A 19,859-nucleotide genomic window follows, 5' to 3' on the forward strand; every position below is an offset into this window, starting at 1 on the left:
TTTTCTTAAAACAAGTATGGCCTGTGAATAAATATACCAAAAGAACGATCAAAATGTTTATTATCTACATTGAAATATAACAATTCACTTGATTACTATTACACTAGCAGCTTTATTGGTGGTGTTCATTCATGGAAATTGTCACCAGCACGTTCCTGCATTTCTTCCCCGGTCTTCCTTTCAATGCGCATGTACTTATTGACAAGAGGCCTGTAGTAGTAGGCCTGGTAATCCTGGCGCTCGGCCATTTTCTTGACAATCTCCTTTTCCAAGGCACGCAATTTAATTTTCTGGGACTCTTCATCGAGGAAGTGCATGAATTTTTCATATTCCTGATGACAAATAAAACCGAGATTTACAACATTAAAAATTACAAAAGCAGGTTTCAGATAATAGTTGGGGTATAGAAATTTATCTGTTTAAGGCAGTAAAACGTTAGGCAAAAAGTACTTGATTCATATCCTGTTCCATCTCAAAGTTTTCATGTAGTTAGTGGATTAACAAAGAACACGATTGAGCTCCTAACAGTACTAAGTTACTTCTTCACTTCTCAGGAAATTGTGCATTACAATTCTTTAGGTCTGGTATAGTTCATTTTATTAACTTTCAAAATAGGATACAAAGTATTCCCTACTAAATGACTTAAGAGACCCCAGGTGTTTGAATTTTTTGTGATCTGGATATTTTTATATACCAAATCAATCTTTTTTTTTCTTCACTATCCAGTAGTTTAAATTCTAATCATAACCAAATTAATTTTTTATTTATTAAACGCAATTGGTTTCTGGCAGCCTTTCAGTCTTATCGAGACAGTTGGCTCTGTTGGCCACCAAGGGATATAGATGTGACTTTACATATGTATGTATAAGTATTGACTATTGATATAGCACGATTTACGTACCTGCTGAGGGCTGTTGTGGATATACCGAGCGATAAATCTGGTAATTGGGTGGCGGTGGTACTCCCAATGTTTGGGTGTGTAGTTGTCTGGGATCTTTGTCAGTTGAGCAGGACCGATGAACACATTGCAGTAAAATATGATCATGCCCACGGGAATCAATCCTAGCATGGCATAGAAGTGCAGCATATCCTTGAACTTGTGATATTGCCATCTAAAATCATCAATCACAAATGTTTAGGTTAGGACGTTATAAGTCTGAAAATTATATTCATGCATCAAAAATTATATATTCCTGAGATGAAGTCCCTGACAATGCGTGCAAAAAATATAAACAAAAATCATAATAAATCAAAATTAGGCGAAAAAAGTGGTTAGATAATCGATTTTTATTACCTGGATGGCTGCAATGCAAATGTTTTGTGATGGGAAGCCCCAACGTTCTTGGTGGTAGAAAAGGCCACATTTTGTGCAATGAACGGAGTTTTGATATGGTTTTTTAAAAGATTGATCCCACAGGATCGGCCTAATGCACTCCAAGAAACCATTTTTATTTTGACTTCTTTTGACAAGTGAAGTGACAACTGCCTGAACAGGGTTTCCATTCTTGTTCCATTTCATACCGCGATAAAATATAAAAGAATAAATATGGCAACATTTATTTAATATCACTATGAATCTCATAGAATATAGAATTTTACTAGTAATTTTAGAAATGTTACAAAGCATTGGTTAGCGTGCCAAAGTCAAGTTAAGGCTCACGAGTCTAAACTAAACACAAAATACCTAAGATGAGACTTCGTATGTGTCCCGATATCTATCGTGCAATATTTTTTACTACTAATTAACTCTTCAAAATAAGTCAATGGTTTAACTTTTGGTACATAAATAATAATGTGAACTAATTATTTTTATCTGATGTTTCTTAGTCATTTGTCAAACCGGCATTTACTTTTTATTAAACTTACTTTTGCGACTCCGCCCACGTGATAAACAAATACATTATGTCCTTCTCCGTACACTCTTCTATAAGTATGACAAATTTCATTGAGATATGTAGTTCAATAGTTTTGATTTAAAAAACAATCACATATACACATTCATATACACTCTCATATTAATAATATTCTCATTACGATTTTAATAAGATTTGTTTGTCTCTGTCTGTATTTATTGGAAAAATTATATTACTGTCAATATCCGTGTCAATGTAGAATTATACTGTATGTTATTACTAACGTAATAAGATCGTTCATAAACTTATTCATCTGATTTCGTAAGTTACGATTGTTCTAATTAGTTACTTCTTAATGAACGCAAAGTGTTATTGTGTCTTGGGACAGAGGTTTCGTATAAAAACAAAATTGCAAAGACCTATCCATTAAAAATGACATTTTAATTCGGTGATCACATCAAAAAAAAAATCCTTGCCCTAAACTTTTATTTAAAAAACAAAATTTCATACATTGCTTCTTGTCATTTAGCACCCGGGAAATTTAAATTCATTTTTCTCTGGGTTTTCCCATGAATTTTCCCCGTCATATATTATTTAAGTTTGCATGAATTATCTTTAGTGTGCAACCACATCCACAATAAGTATTGAAATGTGTATGTACCTTTCTTACACATTTATACCGACTCGTTCAAAAGTTTCAATATGTTTTATTTATTTTTACTCTTCTCGAGTAAATACGTTACTTCTTTATTATTTCATAAATCGATACTGATTAATTTGCTAGAATAATGTTTAGCAAATAGTTACCTACTTAATACAATTTTAAAATCATCATATCATTTCGATTACAGTTACAACCTGTTGCATGTATCATTGGATTCCCAAGTCCTAGAGCATTGTATTGATTTTTTGACTGGGCATGCTCCACAGTACTACGTCAACTGATAACGAAACATTGACAATATTCAACACCCACACGATCCCTACACAAGGAGGAGTATCGTGTTTAGTGCATATTTGTTTTATTTACTTTCATGGAGAAGTGTAAAGGCATGTTTTATTAGTTTCTGCGATGGAGGAATTACTACAAGACATATTCAAAGAGGCCACCGGCCCGAAATTGACAACGTTGAGGAAATCATGCCAAGATGCGTTAGGTATGTATACATTTTTATATTTTATTGTAAGTAATCAAGGGACAAATACATGCATGGGTTTTTTCATGTTCAATATTAATAAATGATATTCTACTTAAATTAAGCTGCATAAATCAAGATGCGCGGAAATGGTGGCGATGTTTCTTTTATTTTCTTGGTCAACGATTGGTGTTGTAGATAAATTCAAAGCAGTTGTATATCCTTGCGGGATATTAGACTTATCACAGACAGACACATACTAACGATTATCTTGATTTTTGATTATTAGTTTGACCATATGAGAGGAATTATTATTTCCTACAATGACAATACCTTGCAGATATGTTTTCGTTTAATACATACCTACCTACAGTTATTTTTTACCTACGGAACATTCATATACTACATACCTTTTCTTCCACCTTTAATAGCAAGGAGCAAAAGGACGTGAATCTACTAAAAAACCGGACAAGTGCAACTGCGACTCTAGCATTCTTGCTAGAGTCGGAGTACATATTAAACTATAGTTTTATCGAAATTATCGCTTAAATATCGAATCAAATTTGATTTAAAGTTTTTATTAATTAAGAGTTTTGGTACATTCATCCGCGGTTTAGATTTAAGATCTATGTATATTTGTAAATTGACGTCGAATGAAAATGCTGCAGTATAGTTTGTTACGCCGCTACTTCTACACTTGCGCGCTTTAGAAGCGACAGTATATATAATTTAATAATATTTTAATTATGTTGATTTCACGATTCTTTGTATCCTATTTTGAAAATAACTATGTTAACCTATTTCAGAAATGCTTTGTATCCAAGAGAGCAGCGCCCGCCGCCCGTCATACGAGCTCCGGCGCGCGTGTTTACTTCCTTTACAAATCGCGCTGGAGAGCAAGCGAACCAGACTCGTCACCTTTGCGCTCCAAGGCTTCCATGTGAGTATTCTTGCCGGTCAACAAAAAAGCAAAATCCAGAGATTTTCAGTATAACAGACTAGGGCGACCAGTCAGCGATGACATGGCTACGCGAGGTGTAAGATGAATCGCCAACCCCCACCCTAGGAGGTGAGAAATTCGGAACTTAAGGGACACTAAAGAGTCTATATGCCCACAAAAAGCCATGATGTGTCCTTACTTACCTTGAACGGCATGGATTGATATTGTAAGGCAATTCGATAAACTGATTTTAGTAGTACAATTTTTTCTTTTCCCAGAAAATTCTGCGCGATGACAGGTTCCATCGAGGAATTGAACCCGAGGACGACTCCCTGTGGATGCCGTCGCAACTACTCTGCGCCACCGCCTCGGTTATGTATCACTTGCCTGATACTCAGGTCAGTGGAATCGCACTTCTTTTGCAACCCATTATCCATTACCTATGCATAAGTATTTTGTTGTCCTGTTTGATCTTAAGCAAAAGTTCAAGTATCATGTTCCTACAATGGTCTGAAGTCGTCTGTCATAATTTTTTCAAAACGATGACTACCTTTACCGAGTTATTTAACAAATCTCTCTCTGGTCGGACCCTCCTCCGCAAATCACCGCAATATTTCGGGGCCCAGTGAATGCCTACCCACTTTTCTTTCTCCACTTTGTTCTGTTTTTGACGTCCTCAGTTTTGAATCCATTGGCTCAATTATTATTTTTCAAAATGAACTGGGAATTCGACGGCCAGCCCTTACCAAGGCAACATAGGTAGCTTTACCAGCTATTTGTTCCTCAAATAGCTTGCAGGCTTTCGCAAGTCGTGACTGTGTGCCAAAGTAGATTCTATCGTATTTTGTCTGCTATGGCACGAACTTGTAGACTGCTGCAATATAGGATTTATTTTCTTACGGTCTCTCTGACTGAACTAATCTAATCTAAGATCTTGAATATAGACGTACGTCAGTTAGTAAATATGCCACCGGGAATAACGCCAGGAGAATGTGATTATGATGAGCGAAAATACACGAAACACGAAATTTTGAAGCAATAAATACTAAATGTACAGCTTATCATGCGCATTACGGTGAAAGTGGCATAGAAGCAATATAATAAACAGAACAACTCCGCTATAGGTCTTAATATTTGAAGACAATAAGCAGAACACTACTCGTATAGGTGCAAATATTCCGGATGTACCTCTCGCTGGCGCTGTCGCCGCGCCGCACGCTGAACGGGCGGCTGTGCGTGTGGGCGTGCGGCCGCTGCGGCGAGGCGGCGGGCGCGGCGCCGCACGTGGCCGCCGCCGCCCGCGCCGCCGCTGCGCAGGCGCTCAGAGCTTATTGTGCGCAGTTAGGTGAGATGACAAACATCGAAAAAAAATCTTCAAAACAAGCAACCAGAAGCTAAATTTGCTGATCATCTATGTATGTAGCTCGTGATAATATGACCTAAATTTCTGTACTTGACTATAGACTTGATTATGATATCTATTGGAATCAACGTTCTCAATTTACCCTTCGTTTTACTCTTATAAAGGTAGTCTGTAGTTGTTTAGTGATCCTGGCCACAATTAGATAACTACCTTTATAAATAGGTCACCAAAAAGAAATATATTTTCTTGTGAATAAAAATTTGGTTATATTCTGCCCTAGATGAAGAATGTTTAGAGCTCCTGTCGGAAGGGTCGCCACTGGGGAGGAACCATATTGTAGCGGTGGGCTGCTACAGCGAAGTCATACCGGTCATACAGTACCTATGCGGCAGGCTGTCCGAGGCGCAGTTGTGAGTACTAATATTACAATCAAATAATAATTGTTTAAGTTGAATGATAAATTAATTACTCGAAAAGCGGCACTTAAACTTTCGTCATTCATGGACGCCATACATGAAATTAATTATATTGGGTTTTCCTTTCTTTGATTCCATAAACTACAAAGTGTAGTAAAAAGCGGAATTATATTACATGCCAAATATAATTCCGCTTTTTTCACCCGCATTTGTTTCGTCTGTGCATCGTCTGTCAATACAGCAGTCACGTCTCTGAAGCAAGTTTTAAGTTGATAGATTCAGTCGGGCTGAACAATAACCACAATGTATTGATTACTCATAAACTCAAGATATTAATGTTCCATTCAAAAACCCACGTAAGTCAAAATAGTGGAGCGTTCATAAACTGTGTTTATGATGTAAGTATATACCTACGAAATCTTTGACACAGAGACCTTTATTCTTGTCTTCATCATACTACGTTATATCCGGTAAATCCATAAGTAATTCTCTTAATGGTCTCTTATTTATTCAGGATTCCAAAACAGAACCCGCTAGCGCTGTTCTTCCTGGACTGCTTGCTGACTCTGATGTCGAGCCTCTCGGAGCGGGTCTCCGACAATTCGCACTTCACAACGTTCCTCTGGCAAAAGTTCTGTCCCTCTTTGATATCGTTCCTTGGGACACCAAGAGTGGACAAGAATATAAAATCGAGGTAAGAAATATTACCATACTTTTCTAGATTTGAAATTTCTTCTACTTAGCGTGTAGACTCATGCGGATCTAATTGAATTCTCTATTATAACGTCTGCGGTTTTATACAATCCAAAGTTATAAAAATAGGTCAACTTGGAACGATTGGGAACCAGTATGCCGCCTCCAATATCGAATAGATGTTTTTGCTCTGAAATTATTATAAACGCGTTCGGCTAAAAAAGCAGAGCCCGAAATAACAAATGTGACTTTGATCCTTAAGAATTTGATTGGAAATTGCTCTATTTAATTTCCGAGTGCAGCTTTATTTAATGGTCCGTCGATTGTCTTTAACATAGCCCAATCAGAACAAAACGATATGTGAGACCAAATGCATGTGTTCATATTATCTCCTAAATTTCATGTTTTTCATTTCATGTTTCTCATTTCAGAGAACATGAGGGTCACCTCGTAGACGATTCAGGACGTGGCTCCGGAGCCTTAAGCAGCGCTCCCAGCTTCAATAGCAAGCAAGCCAAAGCTATATACAGGTACCATATTGAAAACGCTTTCGTTCATATTGAGAACCTATTGCTGTTCTTCCTTTTTATCTCTACTTCCTATGTTTTTTCTTCAGTTTGTTTTTTCAGATTTATTGGTATATCTTCATTGATATCTTGGTCGCCTATACACTGTACTTCTAATTTTACTTTATATTCAGACTTTTCTTAACTTTTAGATAATTTTACAGACAAAAGTAAATTAGAATTTTTAGTGCATGAATGGTTTTGCCTTTTGCTCCCATTTCAAGAAGCTCTAAATATTCCGACGTGTGATTCCTCGTATCGTAAAACGTTGTACTATTTCTTCTCTAGTATCGCCAACCAGTTGGTTCGTCTTGTGGGGTCCACTTCCAACCTTCGGCCCGTGCTAGAAGCTCTGTACCACCGTATGTTGCTGTACCCACCCGTGGCCCACAGAGTAGAGCCTCTGAGAAGCGCCAGAGAACTGCTTCATAATCCAAAGAGATTGGCACAACTGGTTCTGTTGAAGAAGATGGATCATCCTGAACGCCATAGCGATGATATGGCCATCTTGAGGCTGTAAGTATAATTTTATCTCTCAAATAACCAAATTTAGACTTATTTGTTTATAATAAATCTCACTCTATCATACTTGTGTACAGGTACTGTACATTTTACTCCTGTTTCATTGTTTAAAAGTCAAAATCAAAGAAATTTTAACTGTTCGTAAAACAATTATCGTAGTGGTCTCTCGAATGGCCTATGCCTCAATATACTAGCTACTCTTCAAGTCTTATTTGAATATTCATGGAAATATGGATGATTATGGATGATAGTTTGTTTCTTTATCAAATGTAGATGCACAAAAGTATAGGGTAAATGTCTGCTTATCAATTTGATGCTACAACAAAACCTCTCAATTTAAAGAATAATGGACGGCATAGAAGAATCCGGACGCAGTGGTAATCCAGAAGTAGTAGCAGCGGCAGTAGAATGCGTGGTATCTCTGCTTGATGCTCTAGAGAAACTCTGCAACGGAACAGTTGAGTACATACCAGCTGAAACGGCCGCATTGATGATGAAGCACTGGCCGAATTTACAAGACGCGGATTATACAGGACCATTGACATATCAGACTTTGGCTAGGCTGCCAAGCCCGTATAGGTAAGCGTTCGAGAATATCATGGCTTTATTTTTATTAATATAAATTGATACCCAGTTAAAAAGAACAGTGATATCATCCTATGAATCTAACTATGTATTGAATATTCACTATCAAAACTTCGTCACACCATATAAATTCTCCTAATCATAATGTGTCATGTTTTTCAATTACCATTTGGTTTCAGAGACGTTGTAGCTGTGTTACAAAGTTCTGAAACAAAAGAAGACTCTTCAGGTAAATTCGCCATTACTTCCCATGAATCTTGTATCAGATTGTATTTATCTGTCAATCGACCTCATATGCTCATCAAGAACCATTTTGGTTAAGTTAGATAAATTGGTGTAGATAGTAACTTTATGACCGAAATATTTTTGGACAAAAAAAATATGATAGCGTTTCTTTAACACACTTCTACTAACTTTTAGACGAAAACTCAACATGGGCCCTGTATTTATTGGAATTCAATATACTTTGCGATAGATATTCGTTAATTGTAACGAATATCTTCAAATACCCACACTTGATATAAATTTATCAGATACATCTGGACCAGAGAATGTGAGTTCTGGCAGTGACGGTGAAGCTGATTCGGATGCCGACAACGTGTTCCTGCCTTCCAGGGCTAACAACCCTTCTTCCACTCCGGAGAAAAGATCAACAAATGACAAGACCAAATCTGTACCGAAGACGTTAAATTTGGGCAGGTAGGTGTTTGCATGAAAATCATCGGAGAAGAGATTTACAGAACTATCTTACCACCACCCATGGCTCTACCGGGTGGTAAGGTTCCGATAGGGTTACCGGAGATCCTCGCCGAATCATGGGAGAAGTGCGCAGCTGTCTCGTTTGCTCTCTGACACCCTTTCCTAACTTTTAACAAAATCTTAATATTGCCTTTTACTTCTGTATGACCATTCTATCACCGACTATTCTAGGGCGGACTGACGGTACACGTTACGACTCGCGTAGCCAAACCATCGCCGAATAGTGGAATCCGACAAGGGCTAACAACCCTTCATCCACTCTGGAGATGAGATCTATAAATGAGAAGTCATTACATGTATAAATCTATTCCCCGCGGTGGAAGATTGGTCTTCACACAAATCTGTACCAAAAATGTTAAATCTAAGCAGGTATATAATGGAATTTTGAAAGAAAAGAGTAAAATACGTGGTATAAATTAAATAGGTTTGTAAGCTACGTAAATGAAGATTGTTTAGTTTGATGAGATAGCTGTGTGAACCAATCTGCATTTTTTTTAAAAATAAGAAAAAATATATATACTTGCCAAGGTTTCGATAAAATAACCGTATATTGTTCAATTTTTCCAGGTGTACGATTACTGAGTGCAATGTGGACTTGGAGCGGCACAATGCGAGACAATTCATCAAAATCTTACAGAACTCCTTGATACCGAAACTTCTCAACCTTAGGACTTGTATTGAAGTGAGTGTCTCATCTTTTTGGGTTTTGAGAATTGTGAAATGTGGAAATTAAAAACAAAACAACAGGTGCGTTCATCACTGCACCTTCCAATTTTCCAGTGGGTTCAGTAATTTGTGAAGATATAAATGAAATTCTGAGATCTTAGGTTTTATTTAACCATATATAAGTATCCAGAATATCGTGGCATCAGGATCTTGATCCATAATTGACAAGATACTTAATTGGTCTTTATCAAACCTATAGGCTCTTCATTATCAAGGTTAACTTTATAAAGTTTATCATCAACATCTTCTAAGAAACTGTTATTCGTTAAATCTGAGCAGGTATTAGTTATTTTTGCGTGGAGATACATTAGTTTATCATCATAATAAGCAGCAATATTTTCTAACATCAATATTTAGCGCCGTGTGGTTCTGCACTTTCATATCTTTTCCGTGGATTTCGTAAAAGACGACTAAGGGATAGTTTTAAGAACTTGGGATTCCTCTTGTAGGCCATGAGCTAGCAACTTGTCACTATTTGAATCTCAATTCCATCATAAAGCCGTAGCTAAACATGAACTTTCAGTTATTTCAAGACTGTTGGGTCTATCCCGTAAGGGATAGATATACACGTGACTGTAGGTATGTATCAATCTTCATCAGGTCGACGAAGCAATGCAAGAGTTCGCATCGAAGTGTTGCCAACACAACGCGTGCCAGCCGCCCGCCACCGCCTGCATCATGAACGCGGACGGCGTGTACCTCGCCACGTACGCCGCTCTGCTGCTCACGTACAGGCAGAGAGCAGGCAACACTGCCACGCAGGTAAGGAAACCAGTGCATTCTCTGACCACAGAACCATGTTTTGACCAGTGTGGCTTTGTCCAAAGTGTGGACGGACTCTGTACTCGGGTATATTGAACGGGACCCCAACAAATACCATAATCTGAACACATACAATTGTACACTCTCTTTTCGGCAATAAACCATACACCCCTTAATACTGCAAACCACGATTTTACAAAATCTTTCATCACAACCCAACAATAAAAATTACCGATGTAACGAAATGATTTACTTACAGAAAACGCCAATCGCACTGACTGAAGACGAATTCGTCGAGGAAGTTCAAGGCAGTGGTGTTCTGGTATACTTGTCTGCTACCTGGCTGCGAGAGTTGTACCAGCAAGTTCTGTCCAACGATCTTCTGAGAGATGTGCCGTCAGCTGATCATCCATTGATACATTTGCTTTCTGGTAAGCAATCATGTCTAGCTTCAGCTGGGACGGTATCAGTATGGGCACTTGCTGATGATTTCTGTCGTTTTGTGTGCGGGGAGAATTTTTTATGATTCGCTTATAGCTAAAGCTGATTTAAGTATTCCTCGTGTAGAGACCCCTTTAGATGTGTGCCGTCATTTGATCATCCATATCCATTTTTTGTTTCTTTCTCATTAATCTGAATTCCAATTAAACTATCCAGGCCATTTGGCATTCGAATCTTGACTGTTGGCATTGTCTACCCCTTAAATGATTATAACGTTATATAATGTGCACATATATGTTTTATCAAAAAAATCGATTAAACATCTCATCAGCTAAGGGGAAATATCAGAAATATTAAACGTTATTCTTACCATGTTATTATTTTCTAATAATCACCTGTCAAATATAATCCCATCTTTGCCAGATCTCGGTGGTTTAGACCAAAGCCCGGTGATGTCAGACTGGCAAAAACTCAAGGAAGTGTCGATGCTGTACAACACCACGAACGACTCGCCGCAGCATCAAGCCAGTCTGCGATGGGCAAGAAGGTAACTATTGTTATTATAGTTTTATACCGATCTTGATACAAGTAGTCTACTGAGTTTTACTATATTAATGCTAAATCAATTAGTTTTTCTTTTTTCAATATATTAATTATTGTTATTTTTTTAATCAGCATTTTACCGATGTAAATGTAATTTGGGCATCGGTTATTATTTAATTTTTTGTTGCATCATTTTTATATCTAAAAGTAGTATAAAGTGATTCTGATTCTAGAAAAAACTAATTCAGCCAGCATATAGAAATAGCATACGGAATGGCCCCAATGGTAAAAAGTTATCTATCAGTCTTACTATCAATTTTCTTAACTTATAACATAGACGCCTCTTAATAAGAGTAAATAAGGTGATCAAACAAAGGTATCAATGGGGATGTCCTGGTAAAAGATGAGGATAAAAGTACCCTAAAATTTTGAGCTCACATGATACATTGATAAATGTGAATAAAGTAGAAGCAGAGATAGTAGCAAACGGAAACACAGTAGGTTAAATAGCTTCAAAGGATACATAAGATAAATCTATTATCCAGGATCTTAACCTGTATATGGAACTCAATGGTGATGGTCCTGAGCGTCCCACTGACGGGATTCAGGAACAAGAAGCAGAAACTGCACGGCATCATCTCCAAGAAGATCAACACGTTCGGGAAGAGGAAGAGGATCGCTTGGGAAGGGTTGACCATACAATGTCTTGAAGGGCTACACAAGGTATCGTCTATGATTTATGTATATCTGTTATTTTTGTAGTTATTTTGATCTGATGAATCCCAATTAAGAACTGCCCAGTTTAGTTAGGTTAGTGCACATAACAGTATCTCCAAAATCTCAAATGTAAATCTCTAAAGCTCCAAATAATCAAGAGAAGTAGACTGTAGCGACCTTTTTTAATTCAGTAACATTTGGTCTCGACAACAAGAATACTCGACATCAATCTAATCTAATAGTAACACCAGCCCATTTCTTTCAGTCGTAGTGTAGACGACGTGAAGAACAGTTTCCACTTATCTGGGCATTCTTTCGTTTTGCAATGCTCTTAAAATGTAGGTACAACAGGTGGACTTTATGCTGTAAAGTATTCTCTGCCAGTCGAATAAATATATTTTAAATATTTAGACCAAACTGAAACGGATTCCTTTCACCAGATACACAAAGTAGATATGTCGGAAAATCTGGGTCCTCCGCAATAGTTCTCCGTTTATTTACTTTTGATTTGAATATTTTTAGGCTGCTAGAGTCAGTAACACCCTGAACTTGCAAAACCGCTGCAGCAGCATCTTGGCGCTCCTCGCGAACTCCGCGATCTCGCAGCCGCCGAACGGAAAGATTTTGGCCACGCACGCCCTTTCCTTAGATATCCTGATCACTGGTAAGATTTTAATAATTTGATTTTAAATAAATACCTACATATCTTGTTCATTTAGAAATTGTAACCACTCTTATTAATATTTAATTTCAAATAATTTAACAATTCTTATATTTTAGTCTTCGTGTCAGTTCAGTACAGTAGAAGTAGGTCTTTCTTACGTTAGATTACGCGAATTCCGTTCAATCTCCATAGTTGTTGAACTTCCTAGATATTGAAGATTGCTTATCTCTCATTTCATGGGATCCCAGTTGAACACACACCTCTCTTAATACGCTTCAGGATACTTAAAATCCAGAAATAATTGCCAGTCATCATATAATTTCGATAAAGTACCTTTGTTTTATTTTCATGTGTCGTGTGGTTCCCGGCAGTATCGTGTGGTTCCCGGCACCAATAAAAACAGAATAGGACCACTCCATCTTCCCTTGGAAGTCATAAAAAGCGACTAAGAGGCTTATAAACTTGTGATTCTTCTTTTAGGCGATGGGCTAGCAACCTGTCACTATTTGACTGTTGGCTATGTCGACCCCGCAAGGGATATAGACGAGGTTATATGTATGTATGTATTTATCTAATTTTCAGGCGGTCTAGAGCTCGGTTCAAAAGCGCCAGAATGCTGGGAGCACATTTTTGCCGCGTGTCAATACGTATCGAGTTTCGAACACTCGTTATTCGGGCACCAAGGAAATAACACCACGCCCATAGTGACGATGCAAACTGGAAGAAATAAAACGGTTTCCATTCTACAAGCTGATGCCAAGTTGGGACTGGATGGAAGAGATGATGAGACGTGGTAAGTTTATAACATAGAACAAACGATAAAAGATATATATTTAGACGAAATTGAAAATAGACCTGCCGTAATTGCATTGAGGAGATACTGAACAATTCTTTTTAGTATTTATGGTAATGATATATTGTAGCTACCTAATAATGATGTTACTAGTTATGAGGTGCTTCAAAAAAAGAAAACAAATTGATTTTCACCATTTTATTTAGAACGATTTCCTAAAGTAATGGTACAGTCGTCGATATAATTTTATTTATTTTTTCAGCGTCGATGTGTTCAATTTTCTGCAACCAGTGTTGGAGAACAACCTGAACAATGATATGTCGGTTCCGAAGATTGTCGAGGCTTGTCGACAGGAAGTACGCACCAAAATTCTTATATTTTTCAGATATCAACGCATCCAGTTTTGAATTTAATATAACTATTTATTGTGTACCTACCCTAACTACAATTAAATACATACATATAGTCGCGTCTATATTCCTTGCGGGCTAGACAGAGAGTAGAGTCTTAAAAAGGCCAGATTCAGTTGAATGGCTCAATGATGGAATTGAGATTGAAATAGTGGGAGATTGCTAACCCATCGCCTATATCTAATAATAAAAAATATAATTTCAAATGAAATGTCTTATTTAAAAGTGATATGGTGCTGGGAACGTATGATTAAATAGTGAGTGATAATCCAGGGCGGCAACGTGATCAGCGGCGCGGGCGCGGCGCGCGTGTGCTGCGCGCTGGCGGCGGCGTGCGACGCGCTGTTCGCGCGCCTGGCCGCCACCACCACGCTGCCCGCGCTGCGCGCCGCGCTGGCCCGCCTGCTGGCGCACCAGCGCTCTCTGGTGGCTCGCATTTGTACTGTAATAATAATCACCTGCCACATAATAGTCACGTATTCATGATTATGGCAGGTGTCTGAACTTCTCCAGCAATAGCCCATTTTAAATCCATCTAAATGTCAACTCCATAACCAATCATTCTTTATTTTGTAATAGCTCCACCTCCTGCCGAGACCTGTTCATGGACATATCGTCTATTGATATGGCCGGGAACGGGTTTTGGCAGGAGAACAACATAACATCAACTTCTCCAAAGGGCCTCTACGTGTTGGATTTATATCCCCACGCAAGCCTCTCAAAAATCCGGGGTGTATAGACCCGTGAAATCCAAGCGGAGAAACATAATAATATTATAGTAATAACATAGTAGAAGCAATAAGTTTGGTAACAGCAGATATTGACGGCTACTCCCCGCACTAGTAAAAACTGTGTTGCGGCAGAGTAGTTATCATCGTCCGCAGTGACCCACTACTATAGGAAATAAACTGAAAATAATTAAATAATTGCACTGGAAAAAAAAGATGGTGCACACTCAAAAAAGACTTTCATTTATTCTTTCTTATTTTGCTTCTTTAAATTACAAAATGTTTGTTCAGACACTCTAAGGAGTTCGTAACAACTAGTGCGTAAGCGAGTAAATGTTCACGGTTATTTAAGATATTTGAAACATATAAGAACCAAATTTTTGTTATGTAAATCTTTGGTTTTGTTAATTATATGGAGAGACGCTTGACGTCGCGACGTTGAGATTTCTAGTGTTAATTGCAATAGGATTTTTCAATAACTGTTTCTATATTACCGTTTATTCAGCTGTTTTAGCGTTATCGTTGTCGTCATCATGTGTTCTGTCGTTCTCTCAACTGGTCGCCACCATTACTCTCTCGACACTGCGCAACATTCTTGTGTGGAGTCACCAACGATGTCATGACAAATACCACCATACCTCCTCCAGAATTATCAAATGAGTTATCTACACTATCTACACTAATATTATAAAGAGGAAAACTTTGTTTGTTTGGTTGTAATGAATAGGCTCAAAAACTACTGGACCGATTTTAAAAATTCTTTCACCATTCGAAAGCTACATTATCCACGAGTAACATAGACTATATTTATTTTTGGAAAAAAATAGGGTTCCGTAATATATTTGGAATTTTCGGACACAAACTGAAAAAATCAACCAAAAAGTTACTTATTTTGCGTACGCTGCCTAAACTACAAAAGATAGAACCATAAAATGTTTTAATTAATTGTAAATCTTATAAATATCTACAAAAAAGTCCGCGACACACTATACCTATCTATGTCGAGTGAGGCACAACAACCACATTTTTATTTAAAAATCTTGAATTTTTTTTGGTCTACATTTAAACGCGTTTTTTTACTCATGCTATTAATCCTTATCAAAATAAATAATTTCATCAATAAGTACAGTTTATGTAGATAATATTTGGTCTTTGAATGATTTAAATTGGACGTTTGGTTTTGAAGTTGTGGTGAAATTAAAATATTACGATTTCTGCTGCACGGCCCGTTGCGAAGTGAGCAAGACTTAGCCGCTTTGCGGGCGGTCCTTTAATTAGTTCTAATAGAGATATATTTATTCGGCTGTGCATCCGTGCGAAGCCGGGGCAGGTCGCTAGTGACAGATAATATTAGTGAATAACTATTTTTTCGCAATTGCTTCCATAGCTGCATCTCTCACATTCTTACTTTAATTATTGATACCTATTAACAAAGCAACTAGGTACTAAGAACCTAGTTACATACATAAATTTCGCTTTCTTGGAAGCACGATGAGCCAGGAAATATAAAAAAATAAAATCCATGGAGAATCGATATAAACTAGAATACAATCTATGATAGCAGAATTTGCAAATAAATTCATATATTATGTTGTTAATCATTCAATTCAAGAATTGTGAATAACAATGTAGTGTTTTCAGTTATTCACCACTTGGGACCAAGATGTGGCCAACAATAACGTGAGCTGGTGGAAGCGGAGCCGCAACAACGGAAGCAGTAACGGCGAAGCAGCGAGGGCCCTGTGTCGAGGCGGAGATGTGGCCTTGCGATGTCTGAGAGCCGCCAGACCCTTGGCGCATCGGATGTCTATCTGGACTGTTGTAGGGCCTCATCTGATGCAGGTCAGACAACTATTCAATCATCATCTTAGTGTGTTCTCTGTTCCATTTTTAATAATGTTGAATCAGAGTCCAGAGCAAACTTTGTAGGAAAAGCTTTTCTCTATTTTCATTTCACAGGCGGCGTGTCATAAGGATATTCAAATCTCCAGCTTGGCGATTCAATGTCTCCACGACTGCGCCACTACCCTCCTCAACCAACAGGTCGAACTGCCTCATTTTCACTTCAATGAAGCTTTGCTTAAACCGTTCGAGAACCTTCTATGTCTAGAGTTGTGCGATGATGACATACAGGTAAATTAATTTAAAATGTGTCACTTAAAATACGTTTTTTACTAGTTTTGCCATTGTATGCCAATTCTTTTTTAGGAACAGATTATATCCTGCATCTGCGAGTTTGTGGAAACAAACAGAATGGAAATAAGATCTGGTTGGAGACCACTATTCAATACTCTCCGAGCGGCCAACAATTCTAACCAATATTCTGCAATATTGGAAATATTCAAAGTATTTTTGAGTACTGACAATACTTTGGTATTTGCCAATGCTGCTCTCGACTGTATTTTATGCTTGCTAAGTCACATTAAAGGCCTTCATTACGAAGAGGTTCCAGCAACTGAAGTTAAACCTAAAAAGGTTCCCTCAGCACAGCCTAAGCCAAGCCTGAGTCTGAAATTCTCTAAAAATAGCAAATTTATTCCATTGAATGAAGAAAAATCAGAGAAAGTAATGATAGATATGTGTAAAGAGGCATTGTTCCATCTTGAAAATTGTTCTGATATCCTAACAATGATGTACAATATGCCAAAATGTCCAATTTTTAACACTGGTAATAGGATCAAAGGCGATCTGCCTCTATCAGTAGTTGATCCAATAATACCGAGTACATCACTTGATATCACTAAATACATAACAAACGAAAATTGTGAAGAGGAAGTAATTTCTTACAGAAAACTGTCAACAAGTCTTCCCCATTCCAGTACAACTAACAACTCTCTATTAAAATTAGACAGGCCAAGTAATATTCTTAAAGTATGGTATGTTCTAATCGAAGGATTGATATCAGCTACAGTAGTGTGTTCGAAGAAAAACCAGCCAGCTGCGATGGAAACGTTATTCAAGTTATTAAGAAACATTATTGAAGTTCCTGGAACTCATTTTGGGCTACACTGTATAAATCATCTTCTTCTACCTACAGTTCAAAACTGGTTAAGACAAATAGCAAACGTGAATACCCATTGGGATACAGTCATGCCTAATTTTAAACAGTGTTGTGGCATGACTACAGATACTATAGTAGTTTACATACACCATTTGCAGCAGATAAATATGGAAAGGGCATCACCAGATGAAAAAAATGACGAGAAAGATGTTGAGCCTTTTGAAAGTGCTGAAGCTACTTTTGCTTTGAAACAAATGATGTTGATCTTAGTAGAATGTATAGCTCAGCCTCAAGAACCGATCGCCAGGCTGGGAGCCTCCTGTATAAGACACATTATTCTAACTTCTGGACATTTGTTAACGGACAACCAATGGGAAATAGTTTGCACAAGTCTTCATAGAGCTTCCAATGTTAGTTTGACGCCTCTTAAACAATTGACATTTGCTTTTAAAGAGAATTCTAATAGTTTCTACGGTGATTTGGCTATAGTAAAAGTAGCTGCAAGACGAGACTGTTCAGTCAATGACAATGTCAGGTTACATGCTATGGCGCAGCAAGTGTTCTTGACAGAACATCTGAAAATCGAGGGTCACTCAAAGTTAACTCCAAAAAATTCATCTCAGATGCTTATTGATGATAGAAGTTACATCTTCCTTATCTATTTGCAAGAGTCTATCAATTCTCTCAACCCTGATCTGTACACAATCAGGATTCCTCATAGAGGGCTTGTGGTCGGGCTTTTAGCTCATCAAATTCTTGTTCAAATAATTGCAACAATTCTTATTCAAGCATCGTCGGATCTATTCCAAGGAATAAACAGTATATTACTGGAGAGTCTTAAAACTGGGAATAATACTTGCAACTACAAGTTTTTCTTGAATACAAGTAATACTGAATTATTGCTGAAAAGTCTAGAACTTTCATATACAAGAGCTATGCAATTTGATTCCAGGCCGGGCTTAAAATTTCTTGTTCAAAAGGTGTCTAATCTAGATAACGCAGCCAATTTGTATAAACAAACTACATCATCGTGGCTTATAAAAATTATCGCGCTCACAGAAATATTTTTCACGGGCGTTCATAAATTTAAGTTAAAAGCTTCAGATATAACTATTATACTTCACAGTTACACTACAACGTTGAATTTGACGCTTGAATACGACAGGTTCGTGACGAAAATATTTGACCTTAAAAGCACGTGGGAGCTTTTATGTATTAATTATGTAAAGCAACTAATTAATGTGTCAGACTTTGATGATGATGAAAATATAAAGCGCCGAATATCATACAGTTCAATTGATACAGATTCATCCTCAAATCATTACGATCAGCTCTATGCTCAGGAGGATGCCATTCAAAAGGTAACTGATGAGCCAATAACTCCCACTAAGAGCGAAAACACAAAAACTGATATTGAAAGCGCGTATGATGCAATGGAAAAGCCAAAACCATTTACATTTGCTGATTTTAAGAAAAGCAGTCAATCTACGCCCAGTATTGATCACGATGAAGATGAAACATTACCACACAAAAACGAAACTGAAAGTTCAGAGGGGGCAAATATAGAAATCGAACCAAAGAAAATTAATGATTGTATCGAATCCAGTGATAATATTCCAAAAATCAATAATATCAGTGAGATAGTCATAAATAAAAATGTAGAAGAAGAAAGGAAAGTAAGTGTATCTAGTGCTTTGGATAGCCACACGCATGCACGTAAAGTCAATATAACCATATGTGATGGTCCGACATACGATCGTAAAAGTATTGAAACTTCATCATCTGTTATTATTCCACCACAACCGGTGCCACCGGAGATAGAACAGCAAAGAACTTTAAGCATAAATAAGGTAAATAGAAATAAATTAAAGTTTTGTTAATATTTACACGTAACCAATTTTAAAAACACTGGATTTCAATGCTTTTCAGGACACAGAAGTACAACGACATTGCTTCCAAAACATATTGATGGCTTATCTGGAATTGGTGCTTACATTCCCTTTAGACAGGTTCCAGCTAATCCAGCCGGTCCTCCAAAGTGGCTTCATCCACCTCGGAAAGACTGTAACAGACCCACAGTTGCTCGATAGAATTAATATATTTTTCGATAAGAAAAACTTAACCGAATTTAATTATAACTAATCAATTAATTGTGATAATATAAATCTCACATATAAATGTATATTCCTTGATTATTCAGTGTTATATGCAAAATAAAATCATACTATATACTGTATAATG

The 19,859-nt window shown here is 37.3% G+C and overlaps 2 protein-coding genes across 2 annotated transcripts; one reads left to right on the forward strand and one right to left on the reverse strand.

Moving 5' to 3' along the window:
• Positions 1–43: 43 nt before the first annotated feature.
• On the reverse strand, positions 44–1,509 carry LOC106134245 (NADH dehydrogenase [ubiquinone] 1 beta subcomplex subunit 5, mitochondrial). Its single transcript, XM_013334239.2, has 3 exons — positions 1,295–1,509; positions 902–1,112; positions 44–332 (listed from the first exon to the last, which is right to left on the reverse strand). The coding sequence occupies exons 1-3, from the start codon at positions 1,501–1,503 to the stop codon at positions 126–128; spliced, it is 627 nt and encodes a 208-aa protein (XP_013189693.2). The 5' UTR covers positions 1,504–1,509; the 3' UTR covers positions 44–125.
• Positions 1,510–2,841: 1,332 nt separating this feature from the next.
• LOC106134229 (brefeldin A-inhibited guanine nucleotide-exchange protein 3) lies at positions 2,842–19,760 on the forward strand. Its single transcript, XM_013334224.2, has 24 exons — positions 2,842–3,010; positions 3,796–3,929; positions 4,208–4,327; positions 5,097–5,274; positions 5,573–5,702; positions 6,223–6,402; positions 6,833–6,931; positions 7,256–7,483; positions 7,832–8,068; positions 8,254–8,303; positions 8,608–8,773; positions 9,401–9,515; positions 10,160–10,321; positions 10,581–10,752; positions 11,186–11,309; positions 11,851–12,028; positions 12,545–12,686; positions 13,269–13,479; positions 13,742–13,835; positions 14,163–14,315; positions 16,259–16,459; positions 16,577–16,750; positions 16,826–19,468; positions 19,548–19,760. Exons 1-24 carry the CDS (start codon positions 2,926–2,928, stop codon positions 19,758–19,760), a joined length of 6,189 nt encoding a protein of 2,062 aa, XP_013189678.2. The 5' UTR covers positions 2,842–2,925.
• Positions 19,761–19,859: the final 99 nt, after the last annotated feature.

The sequence above is a fragment of the Amyelois transitella genome, chromosome 17 (genome assembly GCF_032362555.1).
Source record: "Amyelois transitella isolate CPQ chromosome 17, ilAmyTran1.1, whole genome shotgun sequence".
Taxonomy (NCBI): Eukaryota; Metazoa; Arthropoda; class Insecta; order Lepidoptera; family Pyralidae; genus Amyelois; species Amyelois transitella.